General features: G+C 45.3%; 1 protein-coding gene and 2 pseudogenes across 1 annotated transcript; all 3 read left to right on the top strand.

Annotated features, from left to right (window-relative positions):
- Window positions 1–1,761: 1,761 nt before the first annotated feature.
- LOC104419527 (pectinesterase-like) lies at window positions 1,762–6,457 on the top strand. The gene is made up of 4 exons (XM_010031210.3): window positions 1,762–2,572; window positions 2,692–3,013; window positions 5,446–5,791; window positions 5,910–6,457. Exons 1-4 carry the CDS (start codon window positions 1,823–1,825, stop codon window positions 6,253–6,255), a joined length of 1,764 nt encoding a protein of 587 aa, XP_010029512.2. The 5' UTR covers window positions 1,762–1,822; the 3' UTR covers window positions 6,256–6,457.
- Window positions 6,458–8,623: 2,166 nt separating this feature from the next.
- LOC104419528 lies at window positions 8,624–11,027 on the top strand (annotated as a pseudogene).
- A 3,933-nt stretch (window positions 11,028–14,960) lies between these two features.
- On the top strand, window positions 14,961–17,213 carry LOC120288181 (annotated as a pseudogene).
- Window positions 17,214–17,257: the final 44 nt, after the last annotated feature.

Here is a 17,257-nt window from a genome sequence, read left to right as displayed (position 1 = left end):
ATTTTATTTTAATTTTTAAATAATTTTATTATTTTTTCCTTTTTTTTTTTTTTTTCCTTTCTTTCCCTTCTTCTTCTTCTTCAAGTCGCTAGTTGCCGACCTTGGGATGACCGGTGACCAGCCAAACGAGGGCTGGCGACCTCATCGAAGAGTTACTAGCCTAGCCTCATCGGTAGCAAGCTTGCCCAGCCGCGGGCGGGGCTCATCCTCACCGGCCACTGGTGAAAAGTTATGATTTTAGAACTTGATTATATTTTTTGAAAGTTTTGTGACTCAATTGCACTTTTGTGATAAGTTTTGGAATTTCTAATGTACCTATCATTTTTCAAATTTGGACGGAAAAGTGAAAAGCCAATTCTAATAATTTATTGATAAATGGAAAGAAACGAAAGGGTGAAACCTTCCTCATGGCCTGGTGAGGTTGAGCCCCACCGGTGGTTGGGCAAGCTTGGCCGAGCCTCGGCAAGGCTGGGTGAATCTTATCAGTAGCCAGGCGCCTGCCTGGCCACCGGCGAGGCTCGACCTTACCAGATTTGGTGAGACCGAGCCTCACCGATGGCTGGGCTTGCCTCTAGCGAGCTCGTTGGACCTCGCCAAGCGCCCGCCTGGCCACCAGCGAGGTTGGCCTTGCCAAATCTGGCGAGACCGAGGCTCGCCAGTGGCTGGACTTGCCTCCGACAAGCTCGCCGGACCTCGTCTTGGCCTGGCGAGCTCGCCAAACCGATTGTCGACGGTGAGCGATGGACGACAACTGTGGTGGTGGATGAAGAAGAAAAGAGAAGAAGAACAAGAAAAAAGAAAATATGGGCTTAATTCTAGAATTGTTCTAGGAACAAAAATCAATTTTTTTTTTTTTTTTAATTATGTTCCAAATCTACTTCCAATGAACAAAAAAATAAAAAATTATTTTCCAGAACAAAATTTTTACCAAACACGATTCTGTTCCAAAACTACTCTTGGGAACAAAAGAACATAAATTTTTACTATTTGGCCGGTTACCAAATAGAGCCTAAGTTACCTCCAATTTTACTCTTAATTGAAAATTCTTTCACTTAGCCAATAAATTATAACAAAGTACAATTCCATTTTTGTAGAACCTACCTCGCATTTTGACCAAAAATAGAAAAAAAAAAAAAAAAAAACCCTACCTTGCATCTTTAATGGTTATACAAAATGCTCTTCATCAACTTTTCAAATCATCTCCACTTTTATGGCGGTTCTCTTATTAACATTGGAATAATATGTTGGTCGAGCCCGTGTGTTACCGTAAACTTTACATAAAAATATGCATGATGATAATTAAGCAAGTAAAGAGCGCATGCATTAAATTTGAGTAATTTTACACAAAGAGTTTATACACAATCGAATATTATTTTAACTTGGTTGATCTTTAAAAGATAAATGACATAAAATGGTTTTTGAACTTTGATTCGACATACATTGTGGCCCATGAATTTTAACGTAATACTTATAATTTCTGAAATTTTGGTATATATTCAATTTAATCCATGCATAATATAGTAATGTTCAATGTTGTTATTGAATTTAAATTAAGGAAGGAAAAAGAATTATTTGATAAAAGTGAAGAATAGAACCATAAATAGCAATAAAATAAGATAAAGAAACTAACGAAAGAAAATCAACGCTATAACAATCATAAAATTGATCAATCATCCGTATCAATAATGATCGATATAAATTATGTACAAAAAAAAAAAAAAGTACTTTCAAATTTTTTTCCTCTTTTTATACCCATGACATTTCCCATCGCACTCCCATCGACCCACTGAGGCTCCTCCTGTCGCGTCCTGTCTTCTTCACAATGGCCAACGTCAAGCAAGTCCTCGCCGGAATCTCAACTTCCGGCAAGAGAAACCGAAAGCTCCTCCTCTCCATCTCCGGTTGCCTCCTCCTCGTCGCCGCCGTGATCGGCATTGTCGCCGGCGTCCATTCTGGCCACCACGACCGGAACCTAGATGTTTCCACCCTCACCCCACCGACCCACGCCATCCTCAAGTCCTCATGCAGCTCCACGCGCTACCCGGACCTCTGCTACTCAGCCGTCGCCGCCTTCCCCGGAGCTGCCGCTGGCCTCGCCACCCAGAAGGACGTCATCGAGGCGTCGCTCAACATCACCACCGTCGCCGTGGAGCACAACTTCTTCGCCGTCGAGAAGCTCCTGAGCAAGAGAAGCAAGAGCCTGACGAAGAGGGAGAAGAGGGCGCTCCACGACTGCCTCGAGACCATCGACGAGACGCTGGACGAGCTCCGGGAAGCGGAGCGGGACCTGAGCTCGTACCCGAGCGCGGCGAAGTCGCTGAAGCAGCACGCCGACGACCTGAAGACGCTGATGAGCTCGGCGATCACGAACCAGGAGACTTGCCTGGACGGGTTCTCGCACGAGGACGCCGACCGGCAGGTGCGGAAGGCGCTGGCGAAGGGGCAGGTCCACGTGGAGAAAATGTGCAGCAACGCGCTCGCGATGATCAAGAACATGACCGACGCCGACATGGAGGCGGAGCGCAAGGCCGCGGCAAACCGGAAAATGCTTAAGGAAGAGGATCTGGTTCAGGTACGTGACTATAGCCTTTTCAGGTTAATGTTCTTGTCTTTACATCGTAATGTCGAAGATGAAAAAAAAACTGCGCCCGCCGTCCCATCAACGGATTCTGCCTAAATTCTTCGAACTAGGGTGACAAGAGCGGGTGGCCGGAGTGGCTGTCGGCCGGTGACAGGAGGCTGCTGCAGTCGACGGCGGTGATTCCGGACGTGGTGGTGGCGGCGGATGGGAAGGGGAAATACAAGACGATCTCGGAGGCAGTGGCGGCGGCGCCGGAGAAGAGCAGCAAGCGGTACGTGATAAAGATTAACGCCGGGGTGTACAGAGAGAACGTGCAGGTGCCGAAGAAGAAGACCAACCTGATGTTCATCGGCGACGGCCGGACCACCACCATCATCACCGGCGACCGGAGCGTGAAGGGCGGCTTCACCACCTTCGAGTCCGCCACCGTCGGTACGCGTCTCTAATTGACTAAACTAAATGCTTTGTTTGTTAAAACACGTCACTCGATTATGCAGTAAATAGTAACGGAAATTTAATCAACTACCAAGATGGGTACACTTCGAGGGCAATGAAGGACGTGTAAATTCACCTACTTTTTGGTAGCATTACTACTTGCTATAAATACAACCTTATTTTGGGCTAAGTCATAAGGGCAACAATATCATTTAGATTGGTCCACTGAGCTAAATTATTAGAACGAGGGTTTTAAGTTGCAAGGGGGTCACTACGACGGTCCCAGAGGGTGGCTCTGCCAACCTTTGAGCACGATCAGACAACAACCAGTGCGAGTTCTGACACACATATGTAGGAGATACGGGCTGGCCCCCCTCTCTTCCGATTTTCGTGTGGTCGATATTATCGGTCGGACTTGTCGAAGTCAAATGACGATTCGCACATTAGTTTGCGCACTTTTTTGTGTGATAAAAGCATAGCGAACAACATTAAAAATATAATTGATATTACAAAAAATCTCAAATATATACACACAATAAATTTATTCAAAATAATTTTTTTATCACAAAATTTTTTAAATTGATATATCTATATCAAATTTACCATTCGTTAGTTTCTATTATATTTTACCGTCAAATTATTTAATTGGATAATATATAATAATTGACTAATGTATCGATTTGGAGTTTTTTTAATCCAATTTAATATAAACTAATAAAAGGATAAATTAATTATAAATGTACTAGTTTGAGATTTTTTTCTTCAAAAAATTAATTTGGTATATAGTGTACCTGTTTGAGATTTTTTGTGATTAAAATAATTAGAATATGGTCTTACCAAAGTCAAAGTTATCTAAGAAGCATGGTCCCAGTTCTTTAAGAATTTTTAATATGGCATTTTGCCAAACTGAGGTCTGTGTTTTCTGGCTTCTTTATCAACCTTTCAAAAGTTAATATTAAAAAAAAGTAACAAAATCCGTTTCTGATTGAGGCGACCGTTGTGGGGTTTGAATTAACGTCGCCACGTACTGTACCTTGCCCAAATTCGGACATGACGGGGAATCCCTCGAGAGCCCTCCGTCTCCGCTTCCGTCCAAGGTGGATTACAGCCGAGCTGGGACCCCGGAGGAGTCTTTGATTGATTGGCGCTCCCTGCTGCTCTCCCGAACTGAATGGATTTAAATACTGAAGAAAACGACAAGTCGTCGTCTGCCCTTTTTCTTTGGCTTTTTTTTCCTTCTTTCCTTTCTCCGGTCTTATCTTACGTACGATTCTTCGCCTCCCACGTTGGAGTACGACGAGGCGACAGCGACGGTCCCACTTCCAGGATGCTTCCTCCCTTCATGTCCTCTTCTTCTGTCTCATCTCCTCACTCCTGTAGTAAAGCTAGGATGTTAATCTATACCAAGGCAGAGACCTCCTGATGAAAAATATAAATAATAAGAAAAATAAATTTACATGGGCGGGACCGGGCCGGGCCCCTCCAAATCCTTTGCCCCGGCCTGGCCTGGCCCGCCGGTCGTGTTCGTCCGCCCGTTGATCTTGGATTTGTGTTTTCAATCGCGTAATTAGGACTAAACACCCTCATTCATTCATGGCGGGATTTTAGTGCCGTCTGAATCTCTGTCTTCATGTCGGTGTGTTGTGGCGTGAGTGATGTAACATCATACGTACGTCAAAGCTGTTTTCTGTTCATTCCGGGCGTCGTGCTCGATTCCCTCCTCCTTTCCTGCCGTGAATATCGCAAAAGCATCGTTTCTTGCATGGTCGCACGCAACCGCGTGGGAAGCAAAGTACTGTGTTAGTTCGAGGTTCGGTACAGCTTCGGGCGCTGTCCTGTTTTGACTGCTTCTTGTTGCTGGGGGCCCTGCTTGCGGAATTCCATGCTAGGAGATTGAGTTAACGATCGAGGGGTGGATGGAGTCAAACCCTTATTTAGTCAACAAGATGAATGGACTTTTCTGTGCATGTGCATGTAGTGGCAAACAGGAATGGAGTTAAAGTCTTGCATTCAAACGCCTGGGGTGACACACATGTTTGGAATTTGGTTTGTAGATCATTATGCATGATTGTGACTGCAAGAATGTTTTCAATTACGACGACTAGATCCGGGATGCGTGCGGGCACAGTTGTTTTCGTATCTTTTTATGTAATAAAAACTTTTGATCGATATCGACGTCCGCGTTGAAAAATCGAATTGAGAAATGTGTAAAGTGGGGAAATTTTTTGCACATTAAAATCGAAACTCAATGTTTACAAAGAAGACTTCAAGAAGTAAGAACATGTATTTTGCAGATTCCCCCGTGATCTTTTTCAGGTCTAGTACTTAGAAAGAAATGTATATCCTATTCTGATAAATGTGATCAGATGACTTTCTGTTATTGTACCATTATTTGTTTATCGAAATTTGACATTTCTTATGCACTGCAGCGGTGGTTGGCGAGCGATTCTTGGCCAAAAGCATAACCTTCCAGAACACCGCTGGCCCTTCAAACCACCAGGCCGTTGCGCTCCGGGTTGGCGCCGATCTATCAGCCTTTTACGAATGCGACATCCTCGCCTACCAAGATACCCTCTATGTCCACAACAACCGCCAATTCTTTGTCAAGTGCTTAATTGCCGGCACAGTCGACTTCATCTTTGGTAACGCAGCTGTCGTCATCCAAGACTGTGACATCCATGCCCGCAAGCCAAACCCTGGCCAAAAGAACATGGTTACTGCTCAAGGACGAATTGACCCGAACCAAAACACGGGAATCGTGATCCAAAAATGCAGGTGCGTATGTAGGAATGAAAAATTATTTTTGTGTTTAGGATATCGTGTAATTACTCTAATAATTCAATAGCTCCAAATTTATACTTGTACCACGTCTAAATTGTTACCAATGACGCAGGATTGCTGAGACCAACGATCTCCGATCAGTGAAGAGCAGTTTCCCAACGTACCTCGGTCGTCCATGGAAGGAGTACTCGAGGACAGTGATTATGCAATCATCGATCTCGGACGTAATCGACCCGGTGGGTTGGCACGAGTGGAGTGGGACCTTTGCCCTCAACACATTGTACTATGGAGAGTACCAGAACATCGGCGCAGGTGCCGGAACCACAAAGAGAGTGAACTGGAAGGGCTTTAAGGTGATTACGTCGGCTACGGAGGCACAAGGGTTCACCGCCGGGAATTTCATTGGCGGAGCCAGTTGGTTGAGCTCCACCGGGTTCCCATTTTCACTCACCCTGTGAGCAAGATAAAATCGGTTTGTACCATGACCATTGATATTCCGATTATGCATTAGGTTATCGGTCGAGTGCCTATCAGTACTTGTGGTTTGGTCAGAGAAATGAAATTTGGGCATTGTACTGACCCATGGAAATCACCATTGGGATATTTAGTACATATAATGAGAAGGGATGACTTGTGCGTTTAGTTCTCTTGAAATCAAAATAAATTAATTGTGTTCTATGAAATCTCGGAAAGGGTATAATTGAGTTAAGTGTACTATGCCAACAAGCATGTGGCACTGCCGGTAAAGGGATTAGAGGGATTGGGCTGAAGGATATTAGGTCTAGGGTTCAATCTTCGTGACCACTGCACAAATATGTACATGGAAGATTCGAATTGGACAAAAAGTAAAAATAAAAAAAGAACAACGAACTGTGTAGCGTGCTCTATAGTGTTCATAGAAGTGCCTCGGTGTCATTAGGCGAGACAAAGATCAAATAATACAATTAGAGGTCGGATCCGGCACACGGAATTAGACGTGATCAAGAGGCTGGCCTAAGCAAGCGAGGTGGCGTTTGATACTGAGCCTCAAAGTTCTTGTTCAGGCCGGCCAATGGTACCAAAACAATGAACTTTCTTCATCGATCGGGCTTACTTGGAAGGCCCGACCGAAGCTAAATAGGTGGGTCTCGGCTTGAAAAGGAATATGCTTGTCCAAACCCGCTAAGGTCGTGCTTCCATCGCATTAGATCATTCGGGCTCCACGTGATCTCGACATCAGCAAGCGGCACGCAGCAAGAGCAAGCAAGAATGATCAAACGTCCTATGTATACCCTTCACCAGTTCCGCAAGGTCAACCCGCATGTAAGTTAATGGGGAAAATGCTCTTTTGACAAACGTTCAGTCGATGTGTCTAGTTTAGTATTTGTTCTTATACTATATGTATACATGGAGACCACGCTCGCCAATTCCCAAGCCCTTTATATATCACCGGTTGGAATTTGCCCAAATAGTGTTCCTTAGCACGTAATTATTTTGTCCCGTGTGATTCAAAAAATAATTTTCTTTTAAAGATGCCCACTTGTAATGTTTGAAATAATTAATTAATAGAAAATATTTTTATTATTGGTAACAATTTATGTTTATGTTAGTGAATAGAGAATATAATTTTCATTCATTCATTCTTTTAAGTGATATAAGAGATTGTTTTTAGGAAAATATTTTTGACATGATATTTTCTATGAAACAAATAAAGCTAGGGTGCGTTTACTTGGAGGAAAATTTCATGATAAATGAAAATATTTTTGGAAAATCATTTTTAGGGAAATAATAATTTTTTTTTTTGTTCGGTGATATATGACTGAAAATGTTTTATGGTGTTTAGATATAATAATAAAAAAATAATCTCATGGCTTTACCTAAGGTGAACTTTTTATGAATTTTTAAATAATTTTTATTTTATTTGTTTCTTTCTTTTCCTTTTTATTTTTCCTTCTTTATCTACTACTTGCTGGGACTTGACAACAGCCAACGACAAGTCACAGACAAGGCTTGACCTTGCTAGGATCTAGGGAGGTCAAGCCTTTACCAGCGTGCACCTATGACTAGTCATCGACCATCGTGGAGACCTAATGACTAACGAAGGGAGAAGGAAAAAGAAAAAGAAAAAGAAATTAAAAATCAAGTGGAGCAATTCTGGAAAGTTTTTTTACCTCTTTAATTTAGGAATTCATTTTCATAATTTTTATGCATGAATTTTTTCATTGATCGAAAAATGTTTTCAATTGACTAGACATTGTCGGGGTGAAAATCTGAAAGAATAATTTTCTGAAAACACTTTCACTAAAAAAATTATATCCTAAGGCTCTTAACCGGGTCTCTTTTCGGTCATAGGATCGGTCCCTCCTTACAAAACAACTAGGACATCGAACTTGTGCTCATGAATAAGAATGAATTAGCCGTTGCCGTCTTTCCTAAATCTCTTTTTTTAGGGTATTCCCATGTTTCGTCTAACGTGAGATCACGTAAACACGGATGGCCTTACAAGCAAATGGACATGGCAACAACGCTGAACGAAATTAAGAAGATATCAAGTGCCGACCTTGATCTAGCCATACTCCCTATTTTCTTAGCATCGGATGCAGAGGATTCATAATACATAAACACCCACATATATATTTGTCTAATAAATCGAAGCAAAAAAGAAATAGTAATTCTAGAAATTCATAAGGACGGTCTATATGATTTTGTTACATGGTTAGTGCGCATCATCTATCGAAGACACAAACCAGGCTCTATCCAGAAATGAAGTCAAAGGATGACGATCACCCACCCTCGAGCATCTACAAATTCACGATTCAACAATAACATCACTTGATACACACAAGCATGGAATCAACCAAGTCCTTAAGGGGCTACGGCAAGGTCGACGAGCTCGAGGATCGCGCCTTCAGGAGGAGGACGAGCCGCCGCCGCGTGGTGATCATCGTGGCATCTTCCTTCGTGCTCCTGGCAGTGATTGTTGCCACCGTCCTGGGGACAGTCCTGAACAGAAGGGGCAACGGCGCCGGCTCAAGCCAGGCGGCCCAGATGACTCCCGTGGCGGCGATCAAGGCCGTGTGCAGTGTGACCGAGTACCCGGACTCGTGCTTCTCCAGCCTTGCGTCATACGAGAGCTCCCCGGCGCCACTGACCCTAAGCAAATCTTCAGGCTCTCGCTCCTCGTCGCCATCAACGAGGTGGCGAGCTTCTTTAACTATACCAGCCAGCTTGTCACGCAGGTAGGCTAAATTAAACATGCTGGATGTCAGGATGAATTGTCCGTGATTGTATCTTCATTCTCCAACTACAGATAATCCCCCATTGCAAATTTTTACGTAGTAATATCTGTTTGCACCTTTGAAATAAGACTAACTCCTCTCAAACAAAATTTCATCTTGAGCTTTAAAGTACGTCTACAAATCTCATAATCAATCTTATCACTTAAAGGTTGTGATCATATAATATATATCATGGCACGACCCCAATTGACAATCGATTAACCTTGTGTTCATAGGTGAGCGATCCCCTAGAGCAAGCGGCTTTTGGCGTCTGCCAAACGGTGCTCCAAGACGCCGTCGACCACCTCAATGACTCGGCGTCTCTCATGGAGCCCAACCAAGGCCAAAAGCTCCTATCTCCATCCACAATCACCGATATGCGGACTTGGCTAAGCACAGCCATCACTGACCAAGAAACTTGCTTTGACGCTCTCGAAGAGGCCAACTTCACCCACCTCGGCGACTTGAAACTCACCGTGCGAAACTCCACCGAGTTCAGCAGCAACAGCCTAGCCATCGTCACCAAAATCGTGAGTCTATTAGCCGGCTTCAACTTACCAATCCACCGGAGGTTGCTAGGGTTCGGAGAAGCTAGGTCCGATTTCCCAAGCTGGGTTGGCCTGGCCGACCGGAGAGCACTCCAGGCGGTGAACCTGAGGCCGAACCTGACGGTGGCGCAAGACGGGACGGGGAACTACAAGACAATCAAAGACGCGGTGGAGGCCATACCTAAGAAAAGCTTGTCGAGGTTCGTGATTTACGTGAAGGCCGGGGTTTATAAGGAGAACGTGCTTTTGGATAAGAACAAGTGGAATGTGATGATGTACGGGGATGGGATGACTCGTACCATCGTCACCGGAAATCTAAATTTCGTCGACGGAACACCAACATATGGGACGGCGACGTTCAGTAAGCATTGTTGATCTCTCTAACTAGAAAAATGCTTCCTTTATATAGATGAAATATATTACGTCGATGATTAGCTCTAAACTTTAATGGGTTGACAAATGCACTAACAATGTACTTTTGTTCAATACCAGCTGTTATAGGAAAAGGCTTCATTGCTAGAGACATGGGATTCGCGAACACCGCCGGCGCTGCGAAGCACCAGGCTGTGGCATTCCTGTCGCAGTCCGACCTCTCCGTGATGTACCGCTGCGCGTTTGATGCGTTCCAGGACACCCTCTATGCCTATGCAAACCGCCAGTTCTATCGGGACTGCGATGTCACGGGCACCGTAGACTTCATCTTCGGGAACGCCGCCGCCGTATTCCAGAACTGCACTATCCTGCCCCGGCAACCCTTGAGCTTCCAATACAACACCCTCACGGCCCAAGGCAAGTCCGACCCCAACCAAAACGGCGGGATCTCAATCCACAAGTGTAGGATAACTCCGAACGGGAAGCTGACTGTCCCAACGTACTTAGGCCGGCCATGGAAGGACTACTCGACCACGGTCTTCATGGAGTCGAGCATCGGCCCGTTCCTGAGCCCGAAGGGCTGGACCGAGTGGATCCCCAACGTGCAGCCGCCCAAGACCATCTTTTACGGGGAGTACATGAACACCGGGCCGGGCTCGAACAAGAACGGGCGGGTCCAATGGCCCGGGTACCATCCTGCCCTTACTACGGACCAGGCCGGGAAGTTCGCGGTGGGCTCGTTCATACAAGGCAACTCGTGGTTGCCCCAAACTGGGGTTGCTTTCGATCCATCCTTATGATTCAAATCTGGGTGAGGAAAAGTCGCATGTTGCATATAAGTGTGAAATTCTTTCGCAAAGGTTGTCGTTTCCTATTTTTCCAAATCTATCTTTGCTCGTGATGTGTATGCATGTGTGAAAAATCAATGGGTCGTTTCCTTTTTGTATTGCAAAGTGTGTCGAGATTTTGGAACGAAAGAGAAAAGCGAAAACCGATTTGAACGCTTTCAAAAGAAAAATTGGAGAATGTAGGATGTGACGAAGATTAGAGAAAGTCCATGGTGCAATCTAACCATCCTATTGCAATTCAACAGCTTCTTTTACTATGAAAAATCATGAGATTAGAGAAAGTCCATGGTGCACTCTAACCAACCTACTGAAATTTCGATTATGCATTTGGTTATTGTCCGGTGCCTATCAGTACCTGAGGTCTTTTCAGAGAAACGAAATCCAGGCGTTGGACTGGCCACGAAAATCACCATCGGGATATTAGTCCATGTAATGAGAAGGGATGACTTGTGCGTTTAATGTTCTAGAGAAACCAAAACAATTAACTATGCGCTATGAAATCTCGGGACGTAGCACGATTAAATTCAGTGTACCGTGCGGTGCAACTTTGTCTATGGATCAAAGAAGTGCCTAGGCATCATTAGGCCAAACAAAGATGAGAGATTAAAATGGTAGGCCGGGTTTGGCATGCAAAATAAGACGCAATCAATAGGCGGGCCTAAAGTGGGCCGGGCGAAGTTTTGGTATCGGGTCTAAAAGTCCTTATTCAGGCCCCGCCGATGATACGAAAAAACTTGTCCAAGCCCACAAAAGTCGCGCTCCCAGTCAAGGCGGGCCCATAGTTTGTACATAATGTAAGGGTGCGTTTGGGAGCGCTTTTGGGAAAAAGTCCTTGAAAATGCAAAGACCTTTGAGTTTAATGTATTTTCCAAAATGCAAAGTGTGTTTGGTAAAATTGTAGTTTGAAAGCCCATTTGAAGTATCTTTAAACAAAATGGTGTTTGGAGGAATTATATTTGCAAAGTGCTTTGTAATAAAAAAAGTTATAAAAAGAAAAATAAATAAAAAATTGATCGGAAGGGCGGATGGCGGGAAGGGCAAGTGGCCGCCGGACGTCACGAAGACCACCGGCGAGGGTCGCGGACGTCGGGCGACCATTGAAGACCACCGGCGAGGGTCGCCGGACGTCGGGCGACCATTGAAGACCATCACGAGAGGGTCGCCGGACGTCGGCGACCACGAAAACCATCGCCGAGGGTCTCGGACGTCGGGCGACCCGGCCGCGACCCGGATCTGGGCGGCGAGGTCCCCGCGACCTTGCGGCCCCGGATCTGGGTCGCGGCGGTCACGCGACCGCGCCGCCCGGATGGGGTCGCGGCGAGGTCGCGCGACCTCCGGCAACCGCCGTGACCAAGATCCGGGGCGGCGAGGTAGCGGGAGGACCTCGCCGCCCTCGGATCGGGTCGCGGCAGGTCGGCGACCCAAACCTCGCCGCGACCCACAACGATCGCCTCAACCCGGACGGGCGGCGGTCGCACCACTCCCGGCGATCGGTCGGTGGGCCATCGCAACCATGCCGAGCCGTCGGCGGCCACTCACTCGGCTTCGAGGAACACGCCGTCGGCCTTCAACGGAGAAGAAGATGAACAGTACAACAACGAGGGCAAAACCGGAAAAATCGAGAGTAGGCGAGGATATTTTTGGAAGAAAATAAAAAAATGAACAGTCACTTATATGCCGAAAGGCTGAAAGCCCAAGGCACCCCTTCACCTGCCTTGGGCTTTCAGCCTTGGGAAGGCCAGCTTTGGCCTAATGGAAATTCTAAAATTGTTCCCAAACACCTCGGCTTTTAGCCCAAGTATCTTTAGAAGCCCAAAGTCCCTTGCAAAGCTGATTCCAAACGCACCCTAAGGGCTCTAACCTTTTCTTATGCGAGATCATTTAATCTCAAAACACATTAAATTATGCGAGGTTCACGTGAGACTGATATTACTTAATGATCGGGAAGGAGCTCATTCACATATTATGAGCGAGCAAGAACTGATCAAAGCTTCACATGGAGAAACCCTTCACCGGTTTGGCAAAGTCAACCGCAGGTAAGTCAATGGGGAGAAAATGCTTTGACTATCTCTAAATCAGTGCAAGTGTTCTTATGCTATATACACCCATAGACCACGCTTGCCAATTCCCAAGCCATTCCTTCATGTATCCTCATTTAGAAGAAAATTTATTAATTCAATTTGATTAATTAAGGGTCTTAAAACCGTGTCTCCCTCCGATCATAGGAACTGGTCCCTCTTACAAACGATGGGTTGATTGAGGAATATGAGATGCGAGATTCTTTGCATGCTTATAAAATTTCTATGGTCAATACCATTGCCAATTTCCCAAAATCTATCGTTAGGGTATACTTTCGTTTGATGTGAAATCACCTTACATCATATGGACAGTCTAACAAGCAAATCAATCAACGTTGAAATGGGCATGGAAAATTAAAAGAAGATGTCAAGTGGGTGGCGACTTTGATTTTCCCAGACTCTCTTATATTATTTTTTTTCTTGACTAGTGGATGCATATTGAAGTGCGAGGCTTAGAGGCGTGTTTGATTTGGCTTTCCTGTTGTACTTTAGGCTTCTAAAGTCTCTTGAGTGAAACTTAGAGCATTTGATAAAAAAAGAATTTGGACTGCTTTGGGGAAATGCCAGTATTGGCGAAGCTGAAAACTTTCTGCATTTTTTTAGAAAGCATGTTTTAGGATCTAATGAACTTTTTTTTCCCAACCTTTCCAAAATTCCATTTTACCCCTAACTCGCAACATTGCCAGTGAACCAAATCTAGCACGAGGGACCTTCGCTTGGGGTCTTGCGACCTCAACTTGGGGTTGCAACCTCAGGCAAGGGCTAATTGTGCCAAATTTGGCTCATCGGCTCCCACTCAGGTCCTGTTTGATAACGTTTCTATTTCTAAAAAATTCTATTCTTTTAGTCCTTTGAACAAAAAAAGAACATAAATTTGTTTGATAACATCAATTAATTTTTCTATTCCCCAGAATAGAAAAGTGGCCAATTTTAGAAAATTTGGTGTTTCTTATTTCGAGAATAGAAAATTTGGAATAGAAACAAGAAGTAGAAAAAAGTAGTCTCTTATTTCCGAGAACAATTTTTAGAAATAAGTTATTTTCTCTTTTCTCTTTTCTTTTCCTTTTCTTCTTCTTTGTCGGCTACCACCCCCTCTCGCCGCCTATTGTTGGCCGACCATCGCCGCTACCAATGACCGTCGACGACCGCTAGCATCACCGCTTGCTGCCCACCGCCATCGATCGTCGATGACATCAATGGTGGCGGTTGGTTGCAACGAGTGGCGTCGTCGACAATCATTAGTGGCGGGCATTAGCGGCGATCGATGACAACCGGTAGTGACGGTCGGCGGCGGTAAGGAAAAATAAGAAAAACTAAAAGAAACTCTACATTATAAAAAAAAATTATAAAATGTACCAAACACATTCTTATTCTTTTTTCATTCCGAGAATAGAAATTTTGTATAGTTACAAAATATGTTCTTTTATTGAGAAATTGTTCAAGAGAATAAAAATAGAAAAGACTTTCTAAAAAGAAATTATTTTTGAAACAAGAGCGTTACCAAATGGACCCTCATTGCCTAAGCGCCACTAGTACAATACTCTTTTTATTATTTATTTGATATATGCAATTGAACTCCTTCACGAGCGTCACTTTTTCCAACCATTTAAATATAAGTCGATTTTCAAGGCACTTTTCAATTACATTTTACTAAACAATATTTGTATTTCAAAAAAGATCCCTTCAGCCTAAGGTGTTTGTGTTTCCTCATAGGCTTTTCCCAAATGCCAAACTGAACACGGGCTTAGTAATCAGAGCACAATAAAGGCTATACATGATTTTTTTAAAGGGTAAGTAGATGCGTAAAGATTATTCGACAACTTAGCTAAGTAATCGGACGTTTGCGAATGTTTTTCTTCAAGGAAGGAATAACGCGGGATGTTTACTTCTTCATCGGATGTCTTAAATTAATGTCGAATTAGAAACACCAAAGAATTTACTAGAAAATTAAGAAAGTGAAAGAGTCGACGAAAAGACGTGTTCCGAGCGTTGTCTCTAATCTCCTCCTATAAAACGAGAATAGTCCTCCCCAAAACTCCAGCACGACCGTGAAAATAAAATCACTTAGCTACCACGCGCGTATCGGTCAAGTCCTTTTGGGGCTACGGTAAGGTCGATCCGCTTGAGGATCGCGCCTTGAGGAGGAGGACACGCCGCGGTGTGATCATTGTCGCCGCGTCTTCCCTTGTGCTCCTGGCGGTGATCATCGACGCCGTCGTGGGAACGATCCTCAAGAGACGAAGCAACGATGCCAGCTCGAGCTCCGTGGCTCCGATGACCCTGGCGGCGTCGATCAGGGCCGTGTGCAGCGCGACTGAATACCCCGACTCATGCTTCTCCGGCATCGCGACACACCAGCGCTTCTCCCAACACCACTGACCCCGAACAGATCTTCAAGCTCTCGGTCCTGGTCGCCATCAACGGGGTGGCCAGCTTCTTCAATTTTACGAACCAGCTCGTCCTGCAGGTAGGCTAAATAAAACATGGATGTTTACACATTCGACTACAGATGATCCACCAAATGCGAATTTTACGTAAAGATATCCGTTTGATGCCTTTTGACATAAGACCAACTTCTCTCAAAGATCTTTCAGCGATTCCTGGAGCTAAAATAAGCCTAGAATTTGTTGCCACACAAGTTTTGGAACTCGTTGAATCTGAAGATATCGGATGCAACGGTTCATATGTCAATCACGTACAAAAGAGATGTATGCTCTCTGCACATTTCATATGATAAATCTCTCTCCCCATTTCAACAATCGATCAACCTCACGTGTATAGGTGACCGATCCCTCGAGCAAGTGGCGTTTGCAGTCTGCCAAACCATCCTTCAGGACGCCGTCGACCACCTCCACGACTCAGTGTCTCTTATGGAGGTCAACCAAGGCCAAGAGCTCCTATCACCTTCCACAATCACTGATATGCGGACTTGGCAAAGCACGGCCATCACCAACCATGAAACCTGCTTAGATGCGCTTGAAGAGGCCAACTCCACCCGCCTCAGCGACATGAAACTCGCCCGTGCGAAACTCCACCGAGTTCACCAGCAACAGCTTAGCCATCGTCACCAAAATCATGAGTTTATTAGCCGCCTTCGACGTCCCCATCCGCGGGAGGTTCCTAGGGTTCGGAGGAGCCGGGTCCGATTTCCCAAGCTGGGTCAGCCCAGCCAACCGGAGACTACTCCAGGCGGTGAACCTGAGGCCGAACCTGACGGTGGCCCAAGACGGGATGGGGAATCACAAGACGATCAAAGATGCGGTGGAGGCCATACATGAGAAAAGCTTGTTGAGGTTCGTGATTTACGTTAAGGTCGGGGTTTATAAAGAGAACATGCTTTTGGATAAGAGCGAGTGGAATGTTATGATGTATGGGAACGGGAAGGTCCGTACCATTGTCACTGGTGACCTAAATTTCATTGACGAGACGCCAGCGTTCGTGATGGATATAATTTTGTTCAATACCAGCTATTGTAGGAAAAGGCTTTATTGCTAGGGACATGGGGTTCGCGAACACTGCAGGCCCAGTGAAGCACTAGGCCGTGGCATTCCGGTTGCAGTCTGACCTCTTCGTGATGTACCGGCGTGCGTTCGACGCATTTCAAGATACCCTCTATGCCCAAATGAACCGCCAGTTTTACCGAGACCGCGATATCACAGGCACAGCGGACTTCATTTTCGGAAACGCCGTCACCGTCCTCCAGAGCTGCACGATCTTGCCTCGCCAACCCCTGAGCTTCCAACACGACACCCTCACGGCCTAAGGCAAGTCTGACCCGAACCAGAATAGCAGGATCTCAATCCTCAAGCGCAGGATAACTCCGAACGCGAACCTGACGGCCCAGACGTACTTAAGCCGGCCGTGGAAGGCCTAATAGACCACGGTCTTCATGGGGTAGAGCATCGGTCCGTTCCTGAGCTTGAAGGGCTGGATCAAGTGGATCATCAACGTGCAGCCGCCCATGACAATCTTTTATGGAGAGTACATGAACAATGGGCGGGGCTCCAACACGAGCGGGCGGGTCAAAGTGGCTTGGGTACCATCCTCATCCTGCCCTTACTTCGGACCAAGCCGGGAAGTTCACAGTTGGCTCGTTCATATAGGGTAACACGTGTTTGCCCCAAACTAGGGTCGCTTTCGATCCATCCTTATGATTCAGACATGGGTGAGGAAGAGTCGCATGTTGCATGTAAGTGTAAAATTCTTTCGGAAAGGTTGTCGTTTCCTATTTTTCCGAATCAACATTTGCTCGTGCTGTGTATGCATGTGTGAAGAATCAAAGGGTCGTTTCCTTTTTGTATTGGAAAGCGCTTCGAGATTTTGGAACGAAAGAAAAGAAGCGAAAACCGATTTGAAC

The sequence above is a fragment of the Eucalyptus grandis genome, chromosome 9, assembly GCF_016545825.1.
Source record: "Eucalyptus grandis isolate ANBG69807.140 chromosome 9, ASM1654582v1, whole genome shotgun sequence".
NCBI lineage: Eukaryota > Viridiplantae > Streptophyta > Magnoliopsida > Myrtales > Myrtaceae > Eucalyptus > Eucalyptus grandis.
Note: the sequence above shows the minus strand (reverse complement) of the source record. Positions and strands in the feature narration are given on the sequence as shown.